The following is a 24,669-nucleotide window of genomic DNA, read 5'->3' on the forward strand; positions in this document are numbered from 1 at the left end:
CCCAGGTGTTTGGAGATAGTGGCTATGTTAACATTAATGCCACACTGTATTGTGCACTTAAAAATGGTTAAAATAGTAAACTTTATGTTATGTATATTTTACCACACTTTATAAAAGAATTGATAGAGATCATGTGAAGGCAAGTTGTTAAACTGATTTGTTGTTGTTCAGCCGCTAAGTTGTGTCTGACTCTTTTTTGTCCAACTCTTTGTGACACTATGGATTGTAGCCACCAGGCTCCTCTGTCCATGGAATTTTCCAGGCAAGAATATTGGAGTGGGTTGCCATTTGCTCCTCTAGGGATCTTCCCGACCCAGGGATCGAACCGCATCTCCTGTGTCTCCTGCATTGGCAGGTGGATTCTTTACCCCAGAGCCACGTGGGAAGCCCCCAGTAAAGTGGAAGAACATGTAAATAAGCCCAGTAGGAAAGTAAACCTAGGTGAGGTTCTCAGGAAGAAAAGGGAATGTTTGAGGGATTAAAGGAAGGGAAGGTATTTAGGGAGACTGAGAGAACTGAAATGATATTGGGTTGACCAAAAAGTTCATTCAGGTTTTTCCATAAGATGGTACAGAAAAACCCAAACATTTTGGCCAATCCAGTAGCAAGACATGCCTACTGATATATTACAAAGTTAAGTGTTTTTGGGGGGTGGTAGTTAATTTGCCTTATTTATTTATTTTTTTTAACAAGTTGGAATTGGAATATATGTAATGTTTTTAATCCTGATTTTTTTCCTTTAATATTATACTGTGAGAATTTTCCTCTCATTAAGCAATTTTGTATTTTCAGTTGAAGTATACTTGATTTACAATGTTTCAGGTTTATAACAAAGTGATAGAATACCAGTGGTAGAATGTTTCCAGGTGGTAAAGTTGAGGATGTGACCCTGGGTGAGGACTGCTAAAGAAACATTGGAAATGACAGTCTTGGGAATTGAACGTGGTCTGGTGGCCCACATGGTAAAGAGTTTGCCTGCAATGCGGGAGACCTGGGTTCAATCCCTGGCGCGGGAAGATCCCTTGGAGAAGCAAATTGCAACCCACTCCAGTGTTCTTGCCTGGAGAATTCCATGGACAGAGGAGCCTGGTGGGCTACAGTCCATGGGGTTGCAAAGAGTTGGACATGACTGAGCGACTAACATTTTCACTTTTCACTTTCACAGTCACACAGGTGTAATGTTTCCTCCTGGAGGAAAGACAGCAGGCCAGCCAGGGCTGGATGCTGGAGCTGAGTGGATGACAGTGATTGATTTGCAGGAGCCTCAAAGGAAAAACTATTTATTTCTACTATATTTCTTAGGGTTATACTTTCATTGTAGTGTTGACCCAGTTTGTTGAATTTATTTATTTTTTTGGACAAATTTTGGGAAACCGAGTAGGTTGCCAGTGGCTAACCAGTCCTAAAGTTGAGAAGCATAAAATAGGATAAGGCTACATTTCAGCACTCCTGTAGGTACAGTTTTTATCTGATTGTGTATTATCAAGATAAGTACAGTGAAAGGAAAAAGCATTGGCTTCTTTATCTTGCTTTTAAAGTTGTATCAGCATCTTTAAAGATGTTTCATCAGTTTTGCTTTGTTTTTGGAAGTGCCCGCGTTGTCGTGCTTCAAAAAGGATAGCTTTTTGGATAGAATCTGATTGAACATTTTATGCTATGTATCACATAATTGTTACAGAGTGTGCTCAATTTGTCAAATCAAAAAGAAGAGACATTTACAGAGCCCCACCTAATTAAATCATATGTTGAAACTACAGTTTGGCCTCTAAATTTGTTTTCTCTTGTGGCGGCAGATCTTTTATATAGTGTAGTCACTGATTTATAATGAGTCTCAAAATACTGTTTCCATCTTTCTTAGGAAAACGGGAAAGCATTTCCACAACTTCATTAGTTGGCAAGACCTAAGAGCTACTGAACTTGTAAAATCTTGGAATAGTTCTCTTTTAATGAAGGTAATCTTTTTCTTATGTTCTGTGATTTGGATGTTACTGTTTTTCCTGTATATATTCTTTAGCTGTATGCTGAATTATATAATCTACTGATGATGTTTTAGGACATTAAGAAGAGAATACACACTGCATACTCCCCATACTAGTGAAATTTGATAGGAGTCACCCTGAAGTATGTGTGGTGGGTTGAAGTGCTTAACAGCTACTCTTCATGAAGTCCTGAGGAGGTTTGGGGTGGGCCAGAGGTTCATAAGTTACTGAGAATTCATTTTGATTCCTGGAGAAATAGGAAAAATACCAACTATGTCCAGAATAGGTACAGACCATGTCCAGATTTTATCATCTGGACATAGTTATAAAAGTGGAGAATGGATTTTGAGGTAGATAACTAGCTGACTGCCTGACTGCCGCAATCTTTCAGCATGATGCCTGGCACGTGGAAAGGCAGTGACAAGGCTGGTGACGACAGGGGCAGCAGTTGCGATATATCACTCAGAAGTGTGAGATTACTGAGTCAAAGAGGAAGGCAGTTTTCCAGCTCCTCAAATGTGGTGATACCTACAATATTTGGTCTTATAATCAAGACCAAATATTATTACATTATATTATACTAAATATTAATTATAAGACCAGCTATGCAATACTGATTATTTTAATGCTTCTAATACCACACAGTTAAATGCTTTCTCAGCTAGGTTGCCCCTCCTAGGTAACGGATAGGGGAGTGTCTGGAACATCAGGTTTCCTTGATAAGTGTTTGAAGACATTAATTTTATATGAAAAGCAAGTCCAAATATTGGGTCAGCCAAAAAGTTTGTTTGGCTTTTTCATAACATCATGTGGGAAAACCAAACCAACTTTTTGGCCAACCCAACATATTATAAATATGACAGTAATACATGAATGAAGCATATCTGCCATAATCTCACCCACACTGATTTTTTTTGGTTAGTTTAATATATAAAAATGTATTTTCCCTTAATAGCTTGTGAAGCTGAATATCAGCGATGCTGTTTACAGAAAGACAGAGCAAGGGTGTTGAAAGGGGTTATGAGGAAATGTTGTGAACTTTGGTATACTTTAAAATTGTACTGTTTATAATGCGCAGTGTTATAGTTTAACATATAATTTTAGTTTTTAATCAGTCAATTCATTAGACATTCCATTCCTTAAGATGGCTCCCCTTGTGGCTCAGACGGTTAAGTGTCTGCCTCCAATGCAGCAGACCAGAGTTCGATCCCTGGGTCGGGAAGTTCCCCTGGAGAAGGAAATGGCAAGCCACTCCAGTACTCTTGCCTGAATAATCCCATGGACGGAGGAGCCTGGTAGGCTACAGTCCATGGAGTCACAGAGTCAGACACGACTAAGCAACTTCACTTCACTTCTTCACTTTACTTAAGTTGGTCACTAAAGTGTTTAAAATGTTTGTGCCTTTGAAAATAAATTGTGAAAACATTTATTTCTGTAGAATAAGCCCCAAATCTCAAGTCGTGACATAAAATTGGCATCAGGCACAAAACTGAACATTTAAAGGACTTTGGCTACTTGATGCTGAACATGTCTATGATGTACCTTTGGGCCTCTCCTAGCAGAGAAATGCATACAAACAGATTCTTAAGAGTTTAGCACATAAAATTGCAGAGCCGGTCCTGCTGAAGGAACCCTACCCTGTAACTGTCCTTTTCCAGATGCTTGTGGTGACAGCAGTGATGGAGGTTCTTGGAAATGTTTAGGAAGGATGCGCCAGAGTTGGCACCGAGGTCGTGAGTTTAGCCACCACTGCCCCCAGGCAGAGTGATGGAGAAATTGAGGCACGGTGGCCATCTTCTGGCACCATGTCTCCTCCAGGCACCCACGCTTCTTCTCACTGTTATCCTGATTCGTGCCTAATGGCTGCTAAGGTTCTTCTTTGCTTTTAGCCTAACTTCTTATCGTAGTTTGACCCTGACCTCTTTCCAGACCCTGCTCTCCCTGAAGCTGCCAAGGATTAGGCTCCAGCTTTGCCAGCCCTCAAGCCCTTTCTCACCCTAAAGCCCTCATACCTGCAAGGGACCCCTCCAGCATCATGGCTGGACTCTTCTCATCCTTCAGGGCCCGGCTCACCATCCCCTCCTCTGTGGGAGCCCTTCTCTGCCGTCTTATTTATAGCAGCATCTCCACCTCCAATCCAGTCTTTATTACTGTCCTTTCTTTCACAATAGTCATCAAACTTCAAAGATCTAACACACATTTCTTAATTGAAGTTTTAGTTGAGACAATTGTAGACTCACATGCAGTTGTAAGAAATAATACAGAGATCCCTTATATGTTTTACAGTTTCTCTGAAGTGGTAACAGTTCACAAAACTATAGCATAGTGTTAAACCAGAATATCAACATTAATATATTCCATAGATCTTATTCAGATTTTCCCAGCTTTACTCTTGCTCATCTCTGTTTATAGGTGTATGTGTTTTAGTTTCTATAGTTTTTTCCGTATGTTCATTTACCTGGCACCACAGTCAAGGCGCTGAATACTTTCATCACTACAAGGATCCCTCATGCTGCTTTTTTATAACCACATCTGCCCCTCTCCTGCGTTCCTCCCCACTCTCCCGTCCTTAGCTCGTTGCAACCACTAATCTGTCCTTCATTACAAATTTTTCTCGTTTCAAAAATGTGAGACGTGGCATCATGCAGCATAACCTTTTTTAATCTGGGTCATTTTTCGCTTAGTATAATTCCCTGGAGAACACAGGTTGTTACATGTATCAGTGCTTCTTTCTGCTTTATTGCCGAGTTTTATTCATGTGCCACCTGTTGAGGGACACCTGTGCTAGAGTGAGTTTGGAGCTGTTACCGATAAAGCTGTTATGAACATTTGTTTACGGGGTTTTATGCGAGAGTAAGTTTTCATTTCTCTGAGGTAAGTACCCCAAGAGGATGACTGCTAGAATATAGGGTAATTGTGTGTTTTGTTTATAAGAAAATAAATGCTGTACTTTTTTTTCAGAGTGGTTGTACCATTTACATTTCCACCAGCAGTGTATGAGTTATAAGATGTGTATTTTTTCTAATTTTGAAAAGAATGATTTTTAAAGTGAAAGTCACTCAGTAGTGTCTGACTCTTTGCTACCTCACAGACTATACAGTCCATGGGATTCTCCAGACCAGAATACTAGAGTGGGTAGCTTTTCCCTTCTCCAGGGGATCTTCCCAACCCAGATTGAACCCAGGTCTCCCGCATTGCGGGTGGATTCTTTACTAGCTGAGCCCCAAGGGAAGCCCAAGAATACTGGAGTGGGTAGCCTATCCCTTCTCCAGGGGATCTTCCCAACCCAGGAATTGAACTGGGGTCTCCCGTATTGCAGGCAGATTCTTTACCAACTGAGCTATCAGGGAAGCCTGATGATTTTTAAATAGGATGCGTTTTTAATCATTAGGGATTTTTTTTTGTCATTTTAACCATGAATTATATCTTAGATTATGTAAGTTATAGCATTTTTTCTTTTTTAGTAGTATATTAAATAGGGGTTCATTTTAGAACCATTGTATTCTTGGATGATCTCATTTATTGATTGGATTACTTATTTACCTGTCTCTTCCTGCTAGAATGTAAATTTCGAGGAGACGGGGATTCTGCCTGTTTGCTCTATTTTCTCAGGGCCTTAGCACTGTTCTTGGGATTCGGAAGGCACTCAATAAATAGTTGTTAAGTATATGAACAAAAATGTTCATTGTTTGTATGTTGATTAAAAGTGCAGGTGTTAGAAGTCTTAATATTTTTTGTGTGCCACCAAAGTATCTACATTTTAACAGAAGATCCCTGAAGGATCCCAAATCTAAGTTTTTATAGAGAAAAATCTAGTTGCTTGGGGAGGAAGAACTTCAATTTGAAGCATTTCTTAACATATAACATATCAGAAAGAGAATAATTAAATACTTTTAAAAAGTCTTACATTTAATAAGTAATGTAAAGTGCAGAAGATTGGAGTGCGGAAAGTCGGAGTCCTGAACAGGATGAAAAGGAGAGTACAACTTCTGGTTATAAGATGAATAAGGTCTGGGAATCTAACGTGTAATGTGATGACTACAGTTAATAATTCTATATTGTATAACTGAAATTTGCTAAGAGAGTAGAACTTAAATGCTCTCACCAAAAAGAAAGAAAAGGTGAAAAAAGCTGAAGTCTGTTGTTCAAAAAAAAAATGAGGAACAAAACTGGAATGACAGAACTGAGTCTACACATTCATTGATTGATGCCTTATGCCAAAAATGGAAGAAAAATAAATTTGTATTTCTATTTTAAATGAACCAAAATCTTTCAGTTTGGTTGATAAATAGATTCTCTATAATTGAATTTTTTGTAAAACATCAGTTTCAGAAGTTGAATCATCCATCTGCATCCTTGTCATTAGGTAGCAGGATACGTGTTTATTTTGTTGTTTTGGGTTTTTTTTTTAGTATGTTTTACAAACCTTAAAGCTCAATGCTAGTTTTTTGTATAAGGCTTTTTTTTTCCAATTTAAGATTTTGCATACTAAGAAGTAAACTTAAAACTGTGTATTAAAAAAAAAGCCTGTATATTTAATCTTCAATCATTAGATAAATATAAATAGTATTAAATAAAATAATTCATCCCAAATTTTAAACACTTAATCTGTAGGGAAACTTCCCTTCTGGATTAATACTAAGTTGATTAAAAATATATTTCTAATAGAAAAATAGCCTTCTCCCTTGACTCTCTTGCTTTACTTCCCTATTAAAAATAGGTAAAGAGGTAGAAAATAGTTATTTTTAAAAGGTTTTTGTAAGTACTTGAGCCTCTAGTGTTCTAAAGAAATTCATAGTAGGTGTGTCACATTTCATATTTTAGACTGCAAATTGTCCTCTTAGGGTGCTTTGCTTGATTTCCTTATGTGCTGAGGACACTGTATAAGGAGTTAAAGAAGTTGTTTGCTGTTGAGTTTGTTTGCATGTGTATAGAATTGATATAGAAACATCAAAGGCCATTAAACACATTTTCCTAAAATATCTTTTTTTAAAAAAAAAAACAAATAGCTCATACACAGTTCCTGCCGAGTACTGCACTTTTTCACCAGAAGTAAACAGTTTCTAGCGGCCAGTTTGTTCACTTTCACAACTCAGCATGTTTCTTTGAGATTGGCCTGGATTTTGCAGAACCTGACTGAGGTAAGAAAAGATTACATGTGTGTGTGTTTGAGGGGATGAAAAAAAATGGAAGGAATAAGGATATTAATTTGATTATTTGAGGGAAAATTGTGTCTACCACATTGGGATGGAAGACAAGGAATTTTTACTCAATATTTCTTTAAACCATTTTTATGGTGAATCATGTCACATATAGAAAAGTAAACGAACCAAAATGCACCTAGCACTCAGTGATACTTTGTGGAGCAAACATCTGTTTAACACTACGTGAATCAAGAAGTAGAACATGGTGGCACTGTGTGTTACAGTTTCTTTCCGTTTGTAATTTACATGTTTATTCCTCGGCACTACACTTAGGTTTCTTTGCTGGAATATTTTTGAACTTGGTAAATGGAATCATACAATGTTTATTCTTTTGTGTCTGACTCCTTTTGCTTAGTGTTATATTTGTGAAATATACCATTGTGTGTAAATTAATTTTCTTACCTTCTCATTGCTATTTAGTGTTCAGCATATGATTTTACCATGGTGTGTGTATCCATTCTGTTCATGTACATTTGCTTTATTTCCAGTCTGGGGCCATTATGGATAATGCTGTGTATTTCTATTGCTGTAAATGTATTTCTATTGTATCTATACATGGGAATGGAATTTTTTAGGGCATAAAGGTGTATATATATATTTTCACCTTTAGTGGATAATATCAAACGTTTTTACAGTTTTTGTCAATTTACACACCCCTCAGCAGTGAATGGGAGAGCTTATAATTTCATTTACCATCATAATTGATATTATCAGTCTTTAATTTTAGCCATTTTGATGGGTAGGTGGTGATATGTCATTGTGATTTTAGACTAGATTAAAAAAATGAAATCAAGCTGTGTGCTATCTTACAGGAGACATACTTTAGACCAAAAAAACAGATTGGTTAAGATTAAATGGGGAGTTCCCTTGGGATCTAGAGGGTGAGTTCTGGGCTTTCACTTCTGAGGCCCAGGTTCAGTCCCTGATCAGCATGCCCCTCCCCAAAAAAGAAAATGCAAAAGGCTAGTAAATGAGTCAAAATGACACTTAAATAAAAGAGTAAATGGATGGAATCTGCTATACAGAACAGACGCACAGACATACAGAAGACAGTCTTGTGATTGCCGAGGGGGAGGGGGAGTTGTTGAGGGAATGATTGAGAGTCTGAGATCAGCTGGTGCAAATTAGAATATATAGGATGACAGGGACTTACTCTGTAGCACACAGAGCTACAATCAATATTCTGTGATAAACTATAATGGAAAAATATGAAAAAGAATATATATACATATATATAATTGAATCATTCTGCTATATAGCAGAAATTTATACAACAATGTGAATCAGCTATACCTCAGTGAAATATTTTTTTAAAAAGTCAGTGGATCAATTCATGTTGATGTATGGCAAAACCAATACAATATTGTAAAGTAATTAGCTTCCAATTAAATAAATTTAAATTAAAAAAAAAAGTCAACGGATAGAAAAGATGTCCATGCAAACAGCAACCATAAGCTAAGTGACTATGCTAATATTAGATAAAACAGACTTTAAAAACAAAAGTTTTACTAAAGAAAAAGAAGAGCATTTTAAAATAATAAGTCAATCCATCACAAATACACAATAATTACAAACTTGTATGCACCTAATAACAGTGTTCTAAAATACAGGAAACATGAAGCAACTGACAAACAACTAATCTCAAAAATATACAAGCAACTTCTGCAGCTCAATTCCAGAAAAATAAACGACCCAATCAAAAAATGGGCCAAAGAACTAAATAGACATTTCTCCAAAGAAGACATATGGATGGCTAACAAACACATGAAAAGATGCTCAACATCACTCATTATTAGCGAAATGCAAATCAAAACCACAATGAGGTACCACTTCACACCAGTCAGAATGGCTGCGATCCAAAAATCTGCAAGCAATAAATGCTGGAGAGGGTGTGGAGAAAAGGGAACCCTCCTACACTGTTGGTGGGAATGCAAACTAGTACAGCCACTATGGAGAACAGTGTGGAGATTCCTTAAAAAATTGCAAATAGAACTACCTTATGACCCAGCAATCCCACTGCTGGGCATACACACCGAGGAAACCAGAATTGAAAGAGACACATGTACCCCAATGTTCATCGCAGCACTGTTTATAATAGCTAGGACATGGAAACAACCTAGATGTCCATCAGCAGATGAATGGATAAGAAAGCTGTGGTACATATACACAATGGAGTATTACTCAGCCGTTAAAAAGAATTCATTTGAATCAGTTCTGATGAGATGGATGAAACTGGAGCTGATTATACAGAGTGAAGTAAGCCAGAAAGAAAAACACCAGTACAGTATACTAACACATATATATGGAATTTAGAAAGATGGCAAAGATGACCCTGTATGCAAGATAGGAAAAAAGACACAGCTGTGTATAACGGACTTTTGGACTCAGAGGGAGAGGGAGAGGGTGGGATGATTTGGGAGAATGGCACTGTAACATGTACACTATCATGTAAGAATTGAATCACCAGTCTATGTCTGACGCAGGATACAGCATGCTTGGGGCTGGTGCATGGGGTTAACCCAGAGAGATGTTATGGGGAGGGAGGTGGGAGGGGGGTTCATGTTTGGGAACACATGTAAGAATTAAAGATTTTAAAATTAAAAAAAAAGAAAAGAAAACATATTAGAAAAATTAGAAAAATAAATAAATAAAAATTAAAAATTAAAAAAAATAAAATAAAATTCAGGAAACAAAAATTGGCAGAACCAAAGTGAAAATAAAAAATTCATCAGTGGTAGTCGGAGATGTCAGTATCCCACTTCAATAATTGGTAGAACAGCTGGAGAGAAGATCGATAAGGAAACAGAAAACTTGAACAATAGCAGAAACTATTGAGACCTAATAGACTTTTATAGAAAACTAATAACAGTAAAACGAAGATCATGGCATCTGGTCCCATCACTTCATGAGAAATAGATGGGGAAACAGTGGAAACAGTGTCAGACTTTATTTGGGGGGGCTCCAAAATCACTGCAGATGGTGATTGCAGCCATGAAATTAAAAGACACTTACTCCTTGAAAGGAAAGTTATGACCAACCTAGATAGTATATTCAAAAGCAGAGACATTACTTTGCCGACTAAGGTCCGTCTAGTCAAGGCTATGGTTTTTCCAGTGGTCATGTATGGATGTGAGAGTTGGACTGTGAAGAAGGTTGAGCACCGAAGAATTGATGCGTTTGAACTGTGGTGTTGGAGAAAACTCTTGAGAGTGCCTTGGACTGATAGGAGATCCAACCAGTCCATTCTGAAGGAGATCAACCCTGGGATTTCTTTGGAAGGAATGATGCCAAAGCTGAAACTCCAGTATTTTGGCCACCTCATGTGAAGAGTTGACTCATTGGAAAAGACTCTGATGCTGGGAGGGATTGGGGGCCAGAGGAGAAGGGGTCGACAGAGGATGAGATGGCTAAATGGCATCACTGACTCGATGGACGTGAGTCTGGGTGAACTCCGGGAGATGGTGATGAACAGGGAGGCCTGGCATGCTGTGATTCATGGGGTCACAAAGAGTCGGACATGACTGAGCGACTGAACTGAACTGAACTGAATAACAACAGGATATACATCCTTCTTAAGTGTGTATGGAAGCTTCTCCAGGATAGACTATATTCTACACCATAATACAGTCTCAATGCATTTAAAATGCATTTGAAAGTATACAAAGTATTTCTATGACTACAAAGGAATGAAATTTGAAATAAGTAATAGAAAGTTGGGAAGTTCAAAACCATGTGGAAATTAAACAAAGCAATTTAAATAATCTGTTAAGAAATCTCAAGAGAAATTAGAACATATTTTGAAATGAATGAAAACATAGTATACTAAAATGTGATGTAGCAAGAATAGTGTTTACAAGGAAATATAGATTAAGACTATATTACACAGAGAAACTATGCTAAAACAAATCTAATATTCTATCTTAAGATACTGGGGAAAAAAATGAGCAAACTAAACCCAGACGAGCTGAAGGAAAGTAATATAAAGACTAGAGTGAAAACTGTTGAAATAAAGAAAAACAGTTGAAAAAATCAACAGAATCAAAAGTGGGTTTGAAAAGATTAGCTAGACTGACAAAGAAAAAGAAAAAAACAAAAAGAAGATCCAGATAACTAAAATTATGAATGAATATTAATTCCAGCTTCACTGAAGTTAAAAGCATTAGACAATACTGTGAACAAGCATATGCGAGCAAATTAGATAACTTAAATAAAAGGGGAAATTTCTTAGAAATGCACAACTACCCAGACTGACTCAAGAAGATATATGCAAGCTGAATAAATCATTTGTCCATTAAGAAATTAGTACATTTTAATTTTAGAGGAGTTTTAGGTTTACAGAAACCTTGAGCAGAAAGTACAGAGTTTCCATATTCCCCCAATACAGTTTTCCTATTATTAATATGCTGCATTTGTTACAATTGATAATAGTGACACATTATTATAAAGTATTATTAATGTGATATATCTGCAATTACAGTATCATTCACAGTGGTTTCACTGTGCAGATTTTATATGAACATAAATTTTCACCTCATTTGGGTAAATACCTAGGTATGCGATTGCTAGATGATAAGGTAAGAGTATGTTTTAAATTTGTTAAGAAACTGCCAAATTGTCTTCCGAAGTGGTTCTACCATTTTGCATTCATCCCAACGATGAATGGGAGTTGCTTCACATCCTTGCTAACATTTGATGTCAGTACTTTGGATTTTAGCTATTCTAATAGTTGTGAGGTTGTGAGGTGGAGAAGGAAATGGCAACCCACTCCACTGTTCTTTCCTGGAGAATCCCATGATGGAGGAATCTGGTGGGCTACAGTCCATGGGCTTCCCTGGTGGCATAGATGGTAAAGCATCTGCCTGCAATGTGGGAGACCTGGGTTCAATCCCTGGGTTGGGAAGATCCCCTGGAGAAGGAAATGGCAACCCACTCCAGTACTCTTGCTGGAGAATTCCATGGACAGAGGAGCCTGGTAGGCTATAATCCATGGGGTAGCAAAGAGTCGGACACGACTGAGAGAATTCACTTTCACAGTCCATGGGGTCGCAGAGGGTTGGACATGACTGAGTGACTAACACACAATAGTTGTGAAGTAGTATCTCATTGGTTTAATTTATAATTTCCTAGTAACATGTGATACAGAAATATGGCTCTACTTTTATTTCTTATTCTTTATGTTGATAAGGACCTGCAGGATATATATTGACTAGAAAGGATGACTGCAAAGATCCTTTTCTCATCCTGATCTTGAAACAAAAGCTTTCAACATTTCACCATTTAGTATGAATCTATGATAGGTTTTCTTTAGATATTCTTAATCAAATTTAAAGAAATACTCTCCTTTTCCTGTTTGCTAAGATATTTTGTGATGTATGGATGTTGATTTATCAAGCACATTTTCTGCACTTATCTCAGTGTGACAACCTGCCTGGGCCTCATGTGTGCATACATGCTAAGTTGCTTCAGTCGTATCCGACCATGTGCGACCCCATGGACTATAGCCTGCCAGGCTCCTGTGTCCATGGGATTCTCCAGGCAAGAATACTGAAGTGGGTTGCTATTCCCTTCTCCAAGGGATCTTCCCAATCCAGGGCTTGAACTCCTGTCTCTTACATCTCCTGGATTGGCAGACGGGTCCTTTACCACTGGTGCCACCTGGGAAGCTTGTGCCTTGTAAGAAGTTTTAAATTCATTGCTTGATATCTTGTTGATTTGGAAAACTGATAATATCAACTATTATCTTCAAGTATAAATTTCTGCTCCATTCTCCTTCTGAAAATCTGCTTACATGTATGTAAGATCTTTTGACTAAATCCTTTTTGACTCCCACTCTTTATTACATATTTTCCATTCTTTGGTCTCTATGGGCCTTATTTTGGGTATTTTTATCTAACCTGTCTTCCAACTCTTTTATTATCTCTTTTCTTTTTCTAATACACTGTTATTAAAACCCAACCACTAAGTTCTTAGTTTTTTAGTTTTAGAATTTCTTTCCACCCCTATGCCCCAAGTCAGCGTGTTACTTTAAAAGTCCGTGGCTAGTATTTGTAACTCCTATGGATTGTCTCTCCTTCCCACCCTCAGCAGCCACCCCTGCCACAGTGTTCTCTTGTTTCCTCATATGCCTGATTACTTTGTTGTTATTCAGTCACTAAGTCATGTCTGATGCCATGGGCCACAGTACACCAGGCTTCCCTGTCCTCCACCATCTCCCAGAGTTTGCTCAAACTCATGTCCATTGAGTAGGTGATGCCATCCAACTATCTCAACCTCTGTTGCCCCTTTTCCTCCTGCCTTCAGTCTTTCCCAGCATCAGGGTCTTTTCCAGTGAATCAGCTCTTCTCATCAGGTGGCCAAAGTATTGGAGTTTTAGCTTCGGCATCAGTCCTTCTGATGAATATCAGGGTTGATTTCCTTTAGGATTGACTGGTTTGATTGCAAGGTGACAATATACACCCTTGACATACTCCTTTCCCAATTTTAAAGTAGTCCATTGTTTCATATCTGGTTCTAACTGTTGCTTCTTGACCTGCACACAGATTTCTCATGAAGCAGACAAGGTGGTCTAGTATTCTCATCTCTTTAAGAATTTTCCACAGTTTGTTGTGATCCACACAGTCAAAGGCTTTAGCGTAGTCATGAAGCATAAGTATACATTTTTCTGGAATTCCCTTGCTTTTTCTGTGATCCAGTGGATGTTGGCAATTTGATCTCTGGTTCCTCTGCCTTTTCTAAAGCCAGCTTGATTGAAATGATTCAAAGCTGAGATGGAGTTCCTGTAAGAAACTTTTAGTTTACCCCTCCTCCTACAGTAGAGTCGTTTGGAGTCTTAACCCAGTGTGAAGAGGATTGCTCTTGGTCTTCTGCTTTAGGAAGCCGTGATACTACTCTGTCCCTCGCTAACCTCATGAGGACCTACTGCCTCTCAGAGGGGCTAGCCCTGAAGTAGTTTTTAAATGAACAGATGAGTTTACTACCTGGTGGGCATTGTTGCTACTCGCTGAAATGCAGATTAACCTTTGGGGACTTGCCTGTTGGTCCAGTGGTTAAGACTGCACTCCCAATGCCAGGGGCACGGATTCAGTCCCTGGTCAGGGAACTAGAATCATGACACATGGCATGGCAAAAAAGAAAGATGCAGATGAACCTTCGTCTAATTTGAAACAAATTACAGAATCACAATTTCTAAATTTGGGAAGTTTCAAATATCATTATTTTACTTTGAGTTCTCCATATTTAGGGTTCCCGGTGGCTTAGCGGTAAAGAATCCACCTGCAGTGTAGGAGTCACAGGAGATACAGGTTCAGTCACTGAGTCTGGAAGATCCCCTGGAGGAGGGCATGGCAACCCACTCCATATTCTTGCCTGGAGAATCCCATGGGCAGAAGAACCCGGGGGGCTACAGTCCAAGGGATTTCAAAGAGTTGGACGTGACTGAAGCAGCTTAGCACACATGTACACATTCCATATTTAAGTGGTATAACCCCTGACTCTTCAAAATACTTGTTATAAGAAATCTACAGGTGACTTCTCTTTTTAAAACTTATGCCATTCTTCACCTTTCATTGATCCCTTCTACTATTAAAATATAATTCATTCTTAAATATGTTCATTTGCTGGTTTTTTTTAACCTCATTTATTTAGCAAGTTTTTTTTTTTTTTTTAACATCTGTTATTTGAAAGAGATGTTCCTAGGTGTTGGAGTTATAAATGTAATCTAGTTCCTGCTCTTAAGGAGCTTAGGGAATGAATGGTGTTGTGAGATAATACCTGTATGGAAGATATCTTTGAATGCTGGGTTGGGCATATCCAGGAAACGCTAGTCTTAAAGGACAAATAAGAGTTGGAGAGATGACCAAGTAGGATTTGGGGAATTGTTTTCCAGTAAGTTAACGATATCTTTACAAGCTTGGCAGTTTCTCTGTTAGCTAGTTTAAGGAGGTTTTGATTCTTTTTTTGCTTTGGCAGATTTCTTCTGTGCCAAGTAAGTAATATTTTAGGCTTTCAGAGGTCATGAGGATTCCCTCGCAACTAATCCACCACTGTAGCATGAAAGTAGCCATAAATAATACATAAAGAAATGAGCGTGGCTGTGCTCTCTGTGTTTGGTAAAACTTGAAGGAAATGAAAAGTTGAATTTCATGTTTCATGTGTTACAAAGTATTCTTTTTGTTATTTTAACCATTATAAAATTACAAAAGCATTCTTAATTTGTGATATAGAAACAGGCAACTGTTTTGATTTGACCTGTGAGCTTTATTGTGCTATATCCCATTTTAGACTTTCTATATTTAGACATATTTGTATATGTAAACTAAAAAATAGATACACTTTTTCTTCATCACAAAAGTAAGCATGCTAGGTGTAAAACTAAAGCCTTTCGTACTCTATAGTAATTGCTTAGAATTGTTGAGGGTAAGTTCTAGAAATTATTTCTCTATATATTAATTTTTATAAAAAATGGGATGATACTGTGTTTAGTGATCGGCACTTGATCATGCACTTAATAATTTATCCTTTTTGAACTGATTGTGTGCTATTGTGTTTTCAAGGTGCGGAAAGCAACAGAAGAAGAAAATTGCTGCTTTGGGACTGTCGATACCTGGTTGTTACATAAGCTCACAAAAGGTAAAGGTGATTTGCTAGATCTGCTCAGGCAACTGGAATTTGACCAATAGAAATCATTCATCTTAAAGAAGTGAAAGTTTTAAACTTTTTCCCCCATATCCCAGACGTCCTGTTTTTTTCTGGGACCCTAATAACTTCCTGTTATAGTAAAGCTAGATTAATTTCAGATATTTTCTAAGACAAGAGTGATTTTTAAATTGTGATGACACCTCAAACGTAAGACTGTAAACAGTCTTATGTTTGAGAGTGTAAGACTTGAGTTCAATACTGAATCTGCTTCTTTGCAACTATACCTAGAGTATATATAGCTGTAGGTAATCACATTGCTTCTCTGAGCCCCTTTCCTCATCTTTAAACTGGGAATCATGATCTGACAATGTGCCTAAAAGCCTTAAACAGGAAATTGCTTTGGAGACTTTGCACTGGAAATGCACATTTTGAATGAATTTAAGAGCAGGCAAGGTTGAGACTGATAAGGATATGGGTGTAGATTGATACTACCTGATAATAAATAGATTATTTCCAATGTAAATTTAGGTTCTGAATTTGCCACAGATTTTTCAAATGCCAGCACAACTGGACTTTTTGACCCATATGAGGTAAAGTTTTTTCCCCTTCTTTTTGAATCACCAATTTTTGTGTAATTTAGCTAGGATTTTGATGACATATTTTTATGCCCAGATGTGTTGGAGCAAGATCATTACCTCCCTGCTGTCAATCCCGCTGTCTCTCCTGCCTCCTGTGAAGGATACGAGGTAATAATGAAAATCAGATATAGAAACCAGCAAAATTGTCCCTGAATTCACCTCGCCTTTGTGGGGAAAATTATTTTATCATGGTTACACCTCTAAGGTGCTTGTATGTTCACGATGTAACTTTTTGGGCTATGTTAAATTTTAGAATTAATATTTCTAGAGCTGTAACTTACTTTTTAATCAATTTTATTTGAAGCCACAATTTTGGATCAGTGGATGAAGAGATATTTGGTGTGCCTATACCAATAGTGGCCTTGGTAAGTAGAAAACTTGAGGATTTTTCCTTGTATAGTATAAACTAAATGAATATCTGTGAATAGTTAGGTTTAGTTTAAGAAACACAAACGTCCTTGCAGAATAGAGTGTGTTTTTTCTTTTTAAGTTAAAGGGCCCTGAATATAATCAGAAGGATTCTCTATTTTCTGGAAAGGGGACCAATGGACTAGTGTTCTATCAAGGAAATTCTTTATAACTTTTTCTGACTTCTCTATATGTTGTTTTCCAGAAAATTACTATGTTAAATTTTTAGAAAATGTTGTATTCTGAGTAATATGTGGTTTACATTTGATATTCTGAGACAGGAAGCAGTGATAGGGCCAAGGCTTAATTTATATTAATATAATAAGAAACTGTGAGAGGGAAATTAAAATAAAAAGACATATTTGCATTTTATTTTTTATTATTTTTTCAAGTGTATCTACATTTTATAAAATCCTTTGGGTCTACTGAGACAGTAAAGACTCTGTGGATGAGTGAAAAATCAGCTGTTTTTGGTTTTTGAGGTTTCTTTGTTTCCTTTTAGTAATTAGTTACTTAATTTGGCTGTGCCAGGTATTGGTTGATACGTGCGGGATCTTTAGCTGTGGCATGTGAACTCTTAGCTGCAACATGTAGGATCTAGTTTCTTAACTAGGGATTAAACCCAGGCCCCCTGTATTGCCAGCACAGAGTCTCAGCCACTGGACCACCAGGAGCCCCTGAGGTTTCTTTCTTGACTATAGAAACTCAGGCCTTGCTTTGAATTTCCTGTAACAGCTTAAGAAGGAGGTGTAGAACATCTGACCCCAGATAGACAATCACTCCAGTAGGTGGAGGAGTCAAGTGAGGGGAGGGGAATTTAATTCTCAAGTTACAAATTCCTGGAGATCAGTCTTATTCAACTCGGAGTAGGCTCAGGTTTAGATTAAGGTATGGCTAGAAAACTTACTGATTAGTGAGAAAGAATTCTTCAGGTGAGTTTTGGTTCTTAAAATATTGCAGTATATATATATATAAAATATATATCTACATGTAGTTACATTAGTAAAATGTTATAGGGAGTTCCCTGGTGGTCTGATAGTTAGCATTTGACACTTTTGCTGTCGTGGCTGGAGTTCAATTCCCGATCGGGAGACTGAGATCCCACAAGCCATGTGTTGTGGCCAAAAAAAAAAAGTTATAATTTTTCTTTTTAACAAAAATGTATGGTTGGGAAATACATGGTTTTAACCTACATCTACTTATTCACCTATGCTACTTCTTAAAAGGGAAATTGGTGTGGTCTGTTATTTTGACTAATGAATGAAGGTGCTTGCAAGTTGCAAATGACCAGCCTTAGCTGTTTTTTTCTGCACAATTTTATTCTGACTTTTGTTATGAAGATTATTCTTATGATTCTTCAAAGTGGTCAAGTAGTGAAGTGAAGTCGCTCAGTCGTGTCCGACTCTTTGCGACCCCATGGACTATAGCCTATCAGGCTCTTCCGTCCATGGGATTTTCCAGGCAAGAGTGCTGGAGTGGATTGCCATTTCCTTCTCCAGGAGACCTTCCCGACCCAGGAATCGAACCCAGGTCTCCCACATTACAGGCAGACGCTTTACCATGGGAGCCATCAGGGAAGCCCAGATTGCCCACTAAAAATTCCCGAGAGATGTTAGTTTTCCACATAATGTTATAGTCCTAGAGAGACTCCTGTTATATAGTTGTTACTATGTTCTCACCAGGGAGTTTGTTTAAAGGAAAAAGAAAAAAAAGGAAAGAAATATTGAACCATGAGACTACAGTGAGTAAGACAGTGGGCTACAGTGAAATGGAACACTGCTAAAGACATAAAGACCTTAGCTTTGTTTGTCTTTGGCAGGTCGCTGACCAGCAATCAGCCATGTTTGGAGAATGCTGCTTTCAGACAGGAGATGTGAAGTTAACCATGGGAACTGGGACGTTTTTGGATATTAATACTGGAAGTAACCCTCAACAGAGTGTTGGAGGTAAGGAGTTAGCATTTATCCTATTTGTTAATGAAATATCATTTTTTTCACTCACTTAACTATTGTGACACTACTTTCCTATTTTATATTAAGGATATTCTCTAATATTTTTCGTTATTCTTCTGAGAGAGAGTCAATACGTACTTGCTTTTATTCTTTTAATTAAAAACACTAAAAAATAACCAGGATTCTATGGAAAAATTCAGAAAGATTAGGATATTTTGGTCAGCTTTTCAAAGATTTACCTTTAACACTTGTTATATTTATTTAAATCATCTTTCTAGGTCTCTAAAATTTCTTTCATGTGTTGGGATTTATTCTTTTCGTGAATATTTTTGGGGTTGGTACTTCTCAACTAGGGATGCATGTGTATTTAGGGTTTCATTCTAATTTATTTTTTTTGGCTCACAGTATGGCATGTGGGATCTTATTAATAGTTCCCTGACCAGGGATGGAACCCTTAGCCCCTGTGGTGAAAGCATGGGGTCTTAACCACTGGACTACCAGGGAGTATGTTAGTTACTCAGTCATTGTCTGACTCTCTGTGACCCTATGGACTGAAGCCCTCTAGGCTCTTCAGAAGTCCATGGAATTCTTTAGGCAAGAATGCTGGAGTAGGAAGTCCTGTATATTTAGAATTTTAATAACAACTGCTAAGAATTTGTTCTCCCTAATCGAAGAAATCCTGGAATGCAGAATCCAAGAAATTTAGATTGTGTAACTACACTCGGAAGCGCTTGAGGCTTTTAGTCTGAGCCCTGGTCCTTTAACATGGTTACTTAGAGGTGGATTTTAAAATCTTGTTCCTGTCTTTCATCCTCCCTACTGTTCTTCATTTTCCCTTAATTGGGAAAATGAAAGCTAGCTAAATGATCTTTATAAAAATTAAGTGAAAAAAAAAGGAAAATGATTGTTGTTTCTATTTAGAAACTGCAGATAAATGCAATAACATGGTTAGTTCTCTAACAAACAAATCTTGTAATAACCATTACTTTCTCAATTAAAATATTGTTTTTGTGTTTCTAGAGACATAGATATGCTTATAGCTAATAAAAGCTAATATTTATTGTTCATATTCTATGCCAGGCACTAATTCTTCTTCTGTATTAACTCAGTTTATTCTCACAGGAGCTCTCTGAGGTAGGCCGTTTTACAGTCAAGAAAACTGAAGCTAAGAAGTTAGAAACTTGTAAAACCACACCTAGAAAATGAGACAGGGCTGGGATTTGAACTCAGGCAGTCTGACTCCTCAGGCATGTTGCTAGTTTTTGAGATAATCAGATCGCTCCACTGCAGACACCTCTGTAATGAATTCACTCTTTATTATGTGACTTATGTTTTTTATTTGTTTTTGAGGCTTTTATCCATTAATTGGGTGGAAGATCGGCCAAGAAGTGGTGTGCTTAGCTGAAGGCAATGCGGGAGACACAGGCACTGCCATAGAGTGGGCTCAACAGTTAGGTAAGTTATCTTCTAAATGGCTTTCATTGATAGGCCAGCCCTAACTCAAGACAACCACATGATCTAATCAGCAAGGAATGAATGGATTGTTTGAATGAAACTCAAAATGGCACATGCTAGAAGAAAATATGGGCCTCCCTGATGGCTCAAATGGTAAAGAATCTGCCTGCAATGCAGGAGACCCAGGTTTGATCCCTGGGTGAGGAAGATCCCCTGGAGAAAGAAATGGCTTCCTGCTCTAATTTCTTGTCTGGAGAATTCCATGGATAGAGCCACTATTTTGTGATGCATTCATTGTCTGTCATCTTTATTCTTCACTGTCTAGTTGGTCTGTGACTGTGTCTAATCAAAATTCTGAGTCTGCAAAGTTGGACTTAAGTGATCTCTAGAAACCTCCTCTCCCTTCCGGTTGTGACCTGTCCTGGCTTTCTCTGGAGAGCCCTCCTTTTATTTCTCCTTCCATCCACTTAAAATATGCTCCTTGTTTTCACTGGCTGCTCAGAAGTCTTTGATTTCTTTCTTTAGAATAGTTTAAATTGCCTTTATAATATTCTCAGTGTCATGGATAGTGTCATGTATGAGAGAAAACCTACTATGGAGGAGCTATGCAGTGTCATACATAAGAGTATGGCCCTGGTTCCATCAGCCTCTTTTTTTTAAATTTTATTTTATATTGGAGTATACTGGTGACTCAGTTGGTAAAGAATCCCCTTGCCAATGCAGGAGATGTAGCTTTGATCCCTGGGGTGGGAAAATCCCCTGGAGAAGGAAATGGCAACCTACTCCAGTATTCTTGCCTGGATAATTCCATGGACAGAGGAGCCTGGCAGGATTGAAGTATAGTTGATTTACATTGTTGTGCCAATCTCTGGGCTAGTCACAGCAAAGTGACTTCATTTTACATGTATATACATTCTTTTTTTAATATTCTTTTCCATTATGGTTTATCTCAGGAGATTGGATATAGTTCCCTGCGCTGTACCGTAGGACCTTGTTGTTTATCCATTCTAAATGTAATAGTTTACATCTACCAACTCCAAATTCCCAGCCTTCTCTCTCTTTTCCCCTGCTCTCTCTTGGCAACCACAAGTCTGATCTTTACGTCCACACCACAATCTAAATTTAGAATTTTTTTGTTCTCCCTAAAAGAAACCCCCATACCCACTGGTGGTGATTCCCCATTTCACACCCCACGCCCCAGCCCTAAGCTGCTGTTAATCTACTTTCTGTGTCAATAGATTTGTGTATTCTGGAAATTTCATATGGATGGAATCAAACAGTATGTGGTCTGTTATAACTGGCTTCTTTTACTCACCCATATTTCAGCATGTATCATTACTTCATTTCTTTTTATTGCTGAGTAATTTTCCATTATATGCATGTGCCACCGTTTATCCACTCATCAGTTGATGGGCATCTGGGTTGTTTCTACTTTTTGGCTATTGTGAACAATGAACAGCCTGTATATTACATAACCATATTTAATACATGCAGTATGTAATGCTATATACCTAAGTATTAACAATAGCTATCTCTGATGATTAAATTTTGAGAAGGTCTGGCTTTTTACTTTGCTGATTTGAACTAAGCTGATTTTGTTTAAAGACAAAAATAGTTCTGTTGGCAGAAAACATACAATCTGGAGGAAAATACCAATCTCTGCTTCCTCCTTTCTTTGTTTCTCTTTCTCTGTAAACCTGTACCTTCATTATAAGCTTAAGATATCTGCTACCAAAAAGCAGCTGTTTACTTGAAAAGTTTTTATCACGTAAAATCTCTTCTTTAAATGTACTACTTTCCATTTTTGGACATGTGTTTTTAAGTCAACTCAGAATTATCAGAAATAGAAAATATGGGAAATTCTCTGGAGGTCCAGTAGTCAAGCCTCTGCACCTATACTGCCAAGGGTGAGGGGTCATTTCCTTGTTAGGGAAGTAAGATCCCACAAGCTGCACAGTGTGACCAAAAAAACAAGCAAAAAAGAAATAGAACATATAGGTTATATATCAATATTTTTTCTTTTTTAATTTTTCCTTTTATTAATTTTGCTCCTTCCTAAAAGATGCAAAGGAAAAGCAGAATGACTTCACATTCCTCATTAAAAAAAAAATCATTCCCTAGTTCCTTATGACAGCATGTGCACATTGCCAGTGGAAATCATTTCCACTGCTTTGCTGGCTTGAGGCTCAGTCACTGTGACTCTCAAGTGATGAAACTATTTTCTGGGAGATGGAGCTAAATGGCCCTGACCTAGAAAAGTGATGGGTTTCCAGTGGAGGCATAAGGAGCCCCCCCAAAGGCCAGTCCTGTCTCTGGCAGGAAACAAGAAACCATTGGTCTGATTGAAGAGAGAGAGAATTCAGAGTTGAATTATTTACTTTAAAATTTTTATTATTAACAGAACTACACAGTGGTATTTATTAAATTACTAGTATATACCTGTCTGAAATTCATGCAAAAAGTTGACCTTTATTTTGATATATCTCTTTCTATCCTGAGAATTCACTGTAATATCTGTGAATTAATAACTGAATTATATTATTAATTACAATTAGTAATTAGATAAACTTAATTATATTATAATATAATATAAATATATAAAACAATTATATAATTATTAATTACAATTAATTAATTAATTTAGAAAAAATAACTGAATTATATTCAGGAGAAACACAGTGTATCAGAGCCTAAGTAACCTGGTCATTTCCTTGGGGATGTGTATTCTGAGCCTTTATGTCTCTGTGTGATGTTCTTGGTTTGTTCCACTCTGAATGGTGGCTTCCTTCTACCCCTTTTCTGGGTTGAACACTTCAGGCTTAGGTGTAAAAGCTCTTCTAAACCAGTTCCATCTTCATTTTTAAAATTCTTTGTCTTTTTACATAGGCCAGTTCTCTCTCACTTTTCCCCCTTACTCCCTATGTTAACTGCCCCATTTGAGTTCCTGTGGGATTGTCTCTTTTTCCTTCTCATCTGGTCCATCTCTGTTCCCCTTCACTCTTTGTTCTATTTTGGCATCTCAATCTTAGAAATATGTTTACGTCTTCCGGCTTTTATTCACTTAACAAGTAATTGAGTGCTAAGTACAAGCCTGGAACTCCGTACTAGGAGACACCTAGGAGTAAGGCAGACACTTCCTGCCTTCGTGAAGGTCATAGTCTAGCAGGGAAGATGTATATTAAATGAATAATTTGGAAAAAAAACAACCAAAAAAACAGTGTTAAATACCAGGAAGGAGAAGTATAAATAGAACCAATGATCCTTTTCTAAAGGGAGGGCTTTGTCTGGTACGGGAACCAGAAGGCTTCTTTAAAGAAGTGATATTTCAGCTGAGCCTGAAGGAGAAGCAAGAGTGATTGGACAGACGAGGGAGGCAGCTGGTCAAGGAGCAGCCCAAGCAGAGAGGACCAGTGAAGACGGCCCTGAGGAGAGAGGGGCATGGGCCATTTAAGGAACTGAAAGAATGCACCGTTTCTTTTCTACGACTGAGACAGATCCCATCTCTATGGTCCTCCTGTGATGTGGGTCAGGAGACATCTTTTCCCTAGCAGTTTCATTTTTAATTGCTACATGTCACATCTGCCTGCTCCAGGCAATCCCCATCAGACTCTGAGCATACATTGAAAGTTACCCAGGACTCTTGTTTACTAGAAATAAAGTAAAACTGATTTCTTCTCTCTGGGTATCTTCCCAAGAGAGATAACAGCCTCTCTCATTAGAGAAGATGAGATAAACATTCTCTCCTCTAGGAACTAATTAGGTGGTGGTGAATGGTGTATGTTATTACTAGTGACTAGTGTCTTTGTTCGTGGTCTTGCATCCCTCTTGCTTCCTGCTGGGATGACAAACAATAAGCTACATATGGCTGCAGCTGGAGTGGAGCCTGCCCAGCCACAAAGGAAGCCTTGAGCTGTCAAGGAGACTCTGCAGACACAGGGTCTGTAGAGGGCACCAACAGAATGTTACTGGCGAACATGCTAGAGGCTGTTGAGGATGCTGTATATTGAGGATGTTGACTATGGATCGAGCCAGCCGAGCCAAGAGCAGATCCCCTCAGCTGTGGAGAAGCAAGAGCTAGGCCTGATCACCCTAGGAGAGCCTGATAGAGATAGACACTAGTACTGATTTGTCTGATTACTCCTCCTCCAGGCTGAAGGGAGAGGCCCAATCTTTCTCATAGTTTGAGAAACCCCAGAGCCAAGGGTGTTCATTCCCTTACCTTTCACTGCCTGCCAGCCCCAACAAGCCTGACCTGAAAGAGAGCACAAAATATTTAAGGATACACAGCCCCTTGAAGGAGGGTGACCAAGTTCGATAAACTACAGCAAACTAAATGTGAGATACATATTGATAGAGGAAAGATCAGAGGAAAAAAATATGTGACCAATAATAGTCT

At 37.9% G+C, this 24,669-nt stretch overlaps 1 protein-coding gene across 2 annotated transcripts in view; it reads left to right on the forward strand.

The window, feature by feature from the left end:
- Nucleotides 1-24,669, forward strand: part of GK5 (glycerol kinase 5 (putative)) — a 77,476-nt gene that overhangs the window by 34,324 nt on the left and 18,483 nt on the right. Inside the window, exons 4-11 of one of the 2 annotated variants that reach the window (XM_018049623.1) lie at nucleotides 1,859-1,952; nucleotides 6,989-7,120; nucleotides 15,736-15,811; nucleotides 16,349-16,410; nucleotides 16,493-16,566; nucleotides 16,763-16,823; nucleotides 18,686-18,812; nucleotides 20,169-20,273. In XM_018049623.1, coding sequence (XP_017905112.1) covers nucleotides 1,859-1,952; nucleotides 6,989-7,120; nucleotides 15,736-15,811; nucleotides 16,349-16,410; nucleotides 16,493-16,566; nucleotides 16,763-16,823; nucleotides 18,686-18,812; nucleotides 20,169-20,273 — 731 coding nt within the window. The remainder of the gene's footprint in view (nucleotides 1-1,858; nucleotides 1,953-6,988; nucleotides 7,121-15,735; nucleotides 15,812-16,348; nucleotides 16,411-16,492; nucleotides 16,567-16,762; nucleotides 16,824-18,685; nucleotides 18,813-20,168; nucleotides 20,274-24,669) is intronic. The other variant, XM_018049630.1, reaches the window with a different exon arrangement.

This window comes from Capra hircus, chromosome 1 (assembly GCF_001704415.2).
Source record: "Capra hircus breed San Clemente chromosome 1, ASM170441v1, whole genome shotgun sequence".
Lineage (NCBI taxonomy): Eukaryota > Metazoa > Chordata > Mammalia > Artiodactyla > Bovidae > Capra > Capra hircus.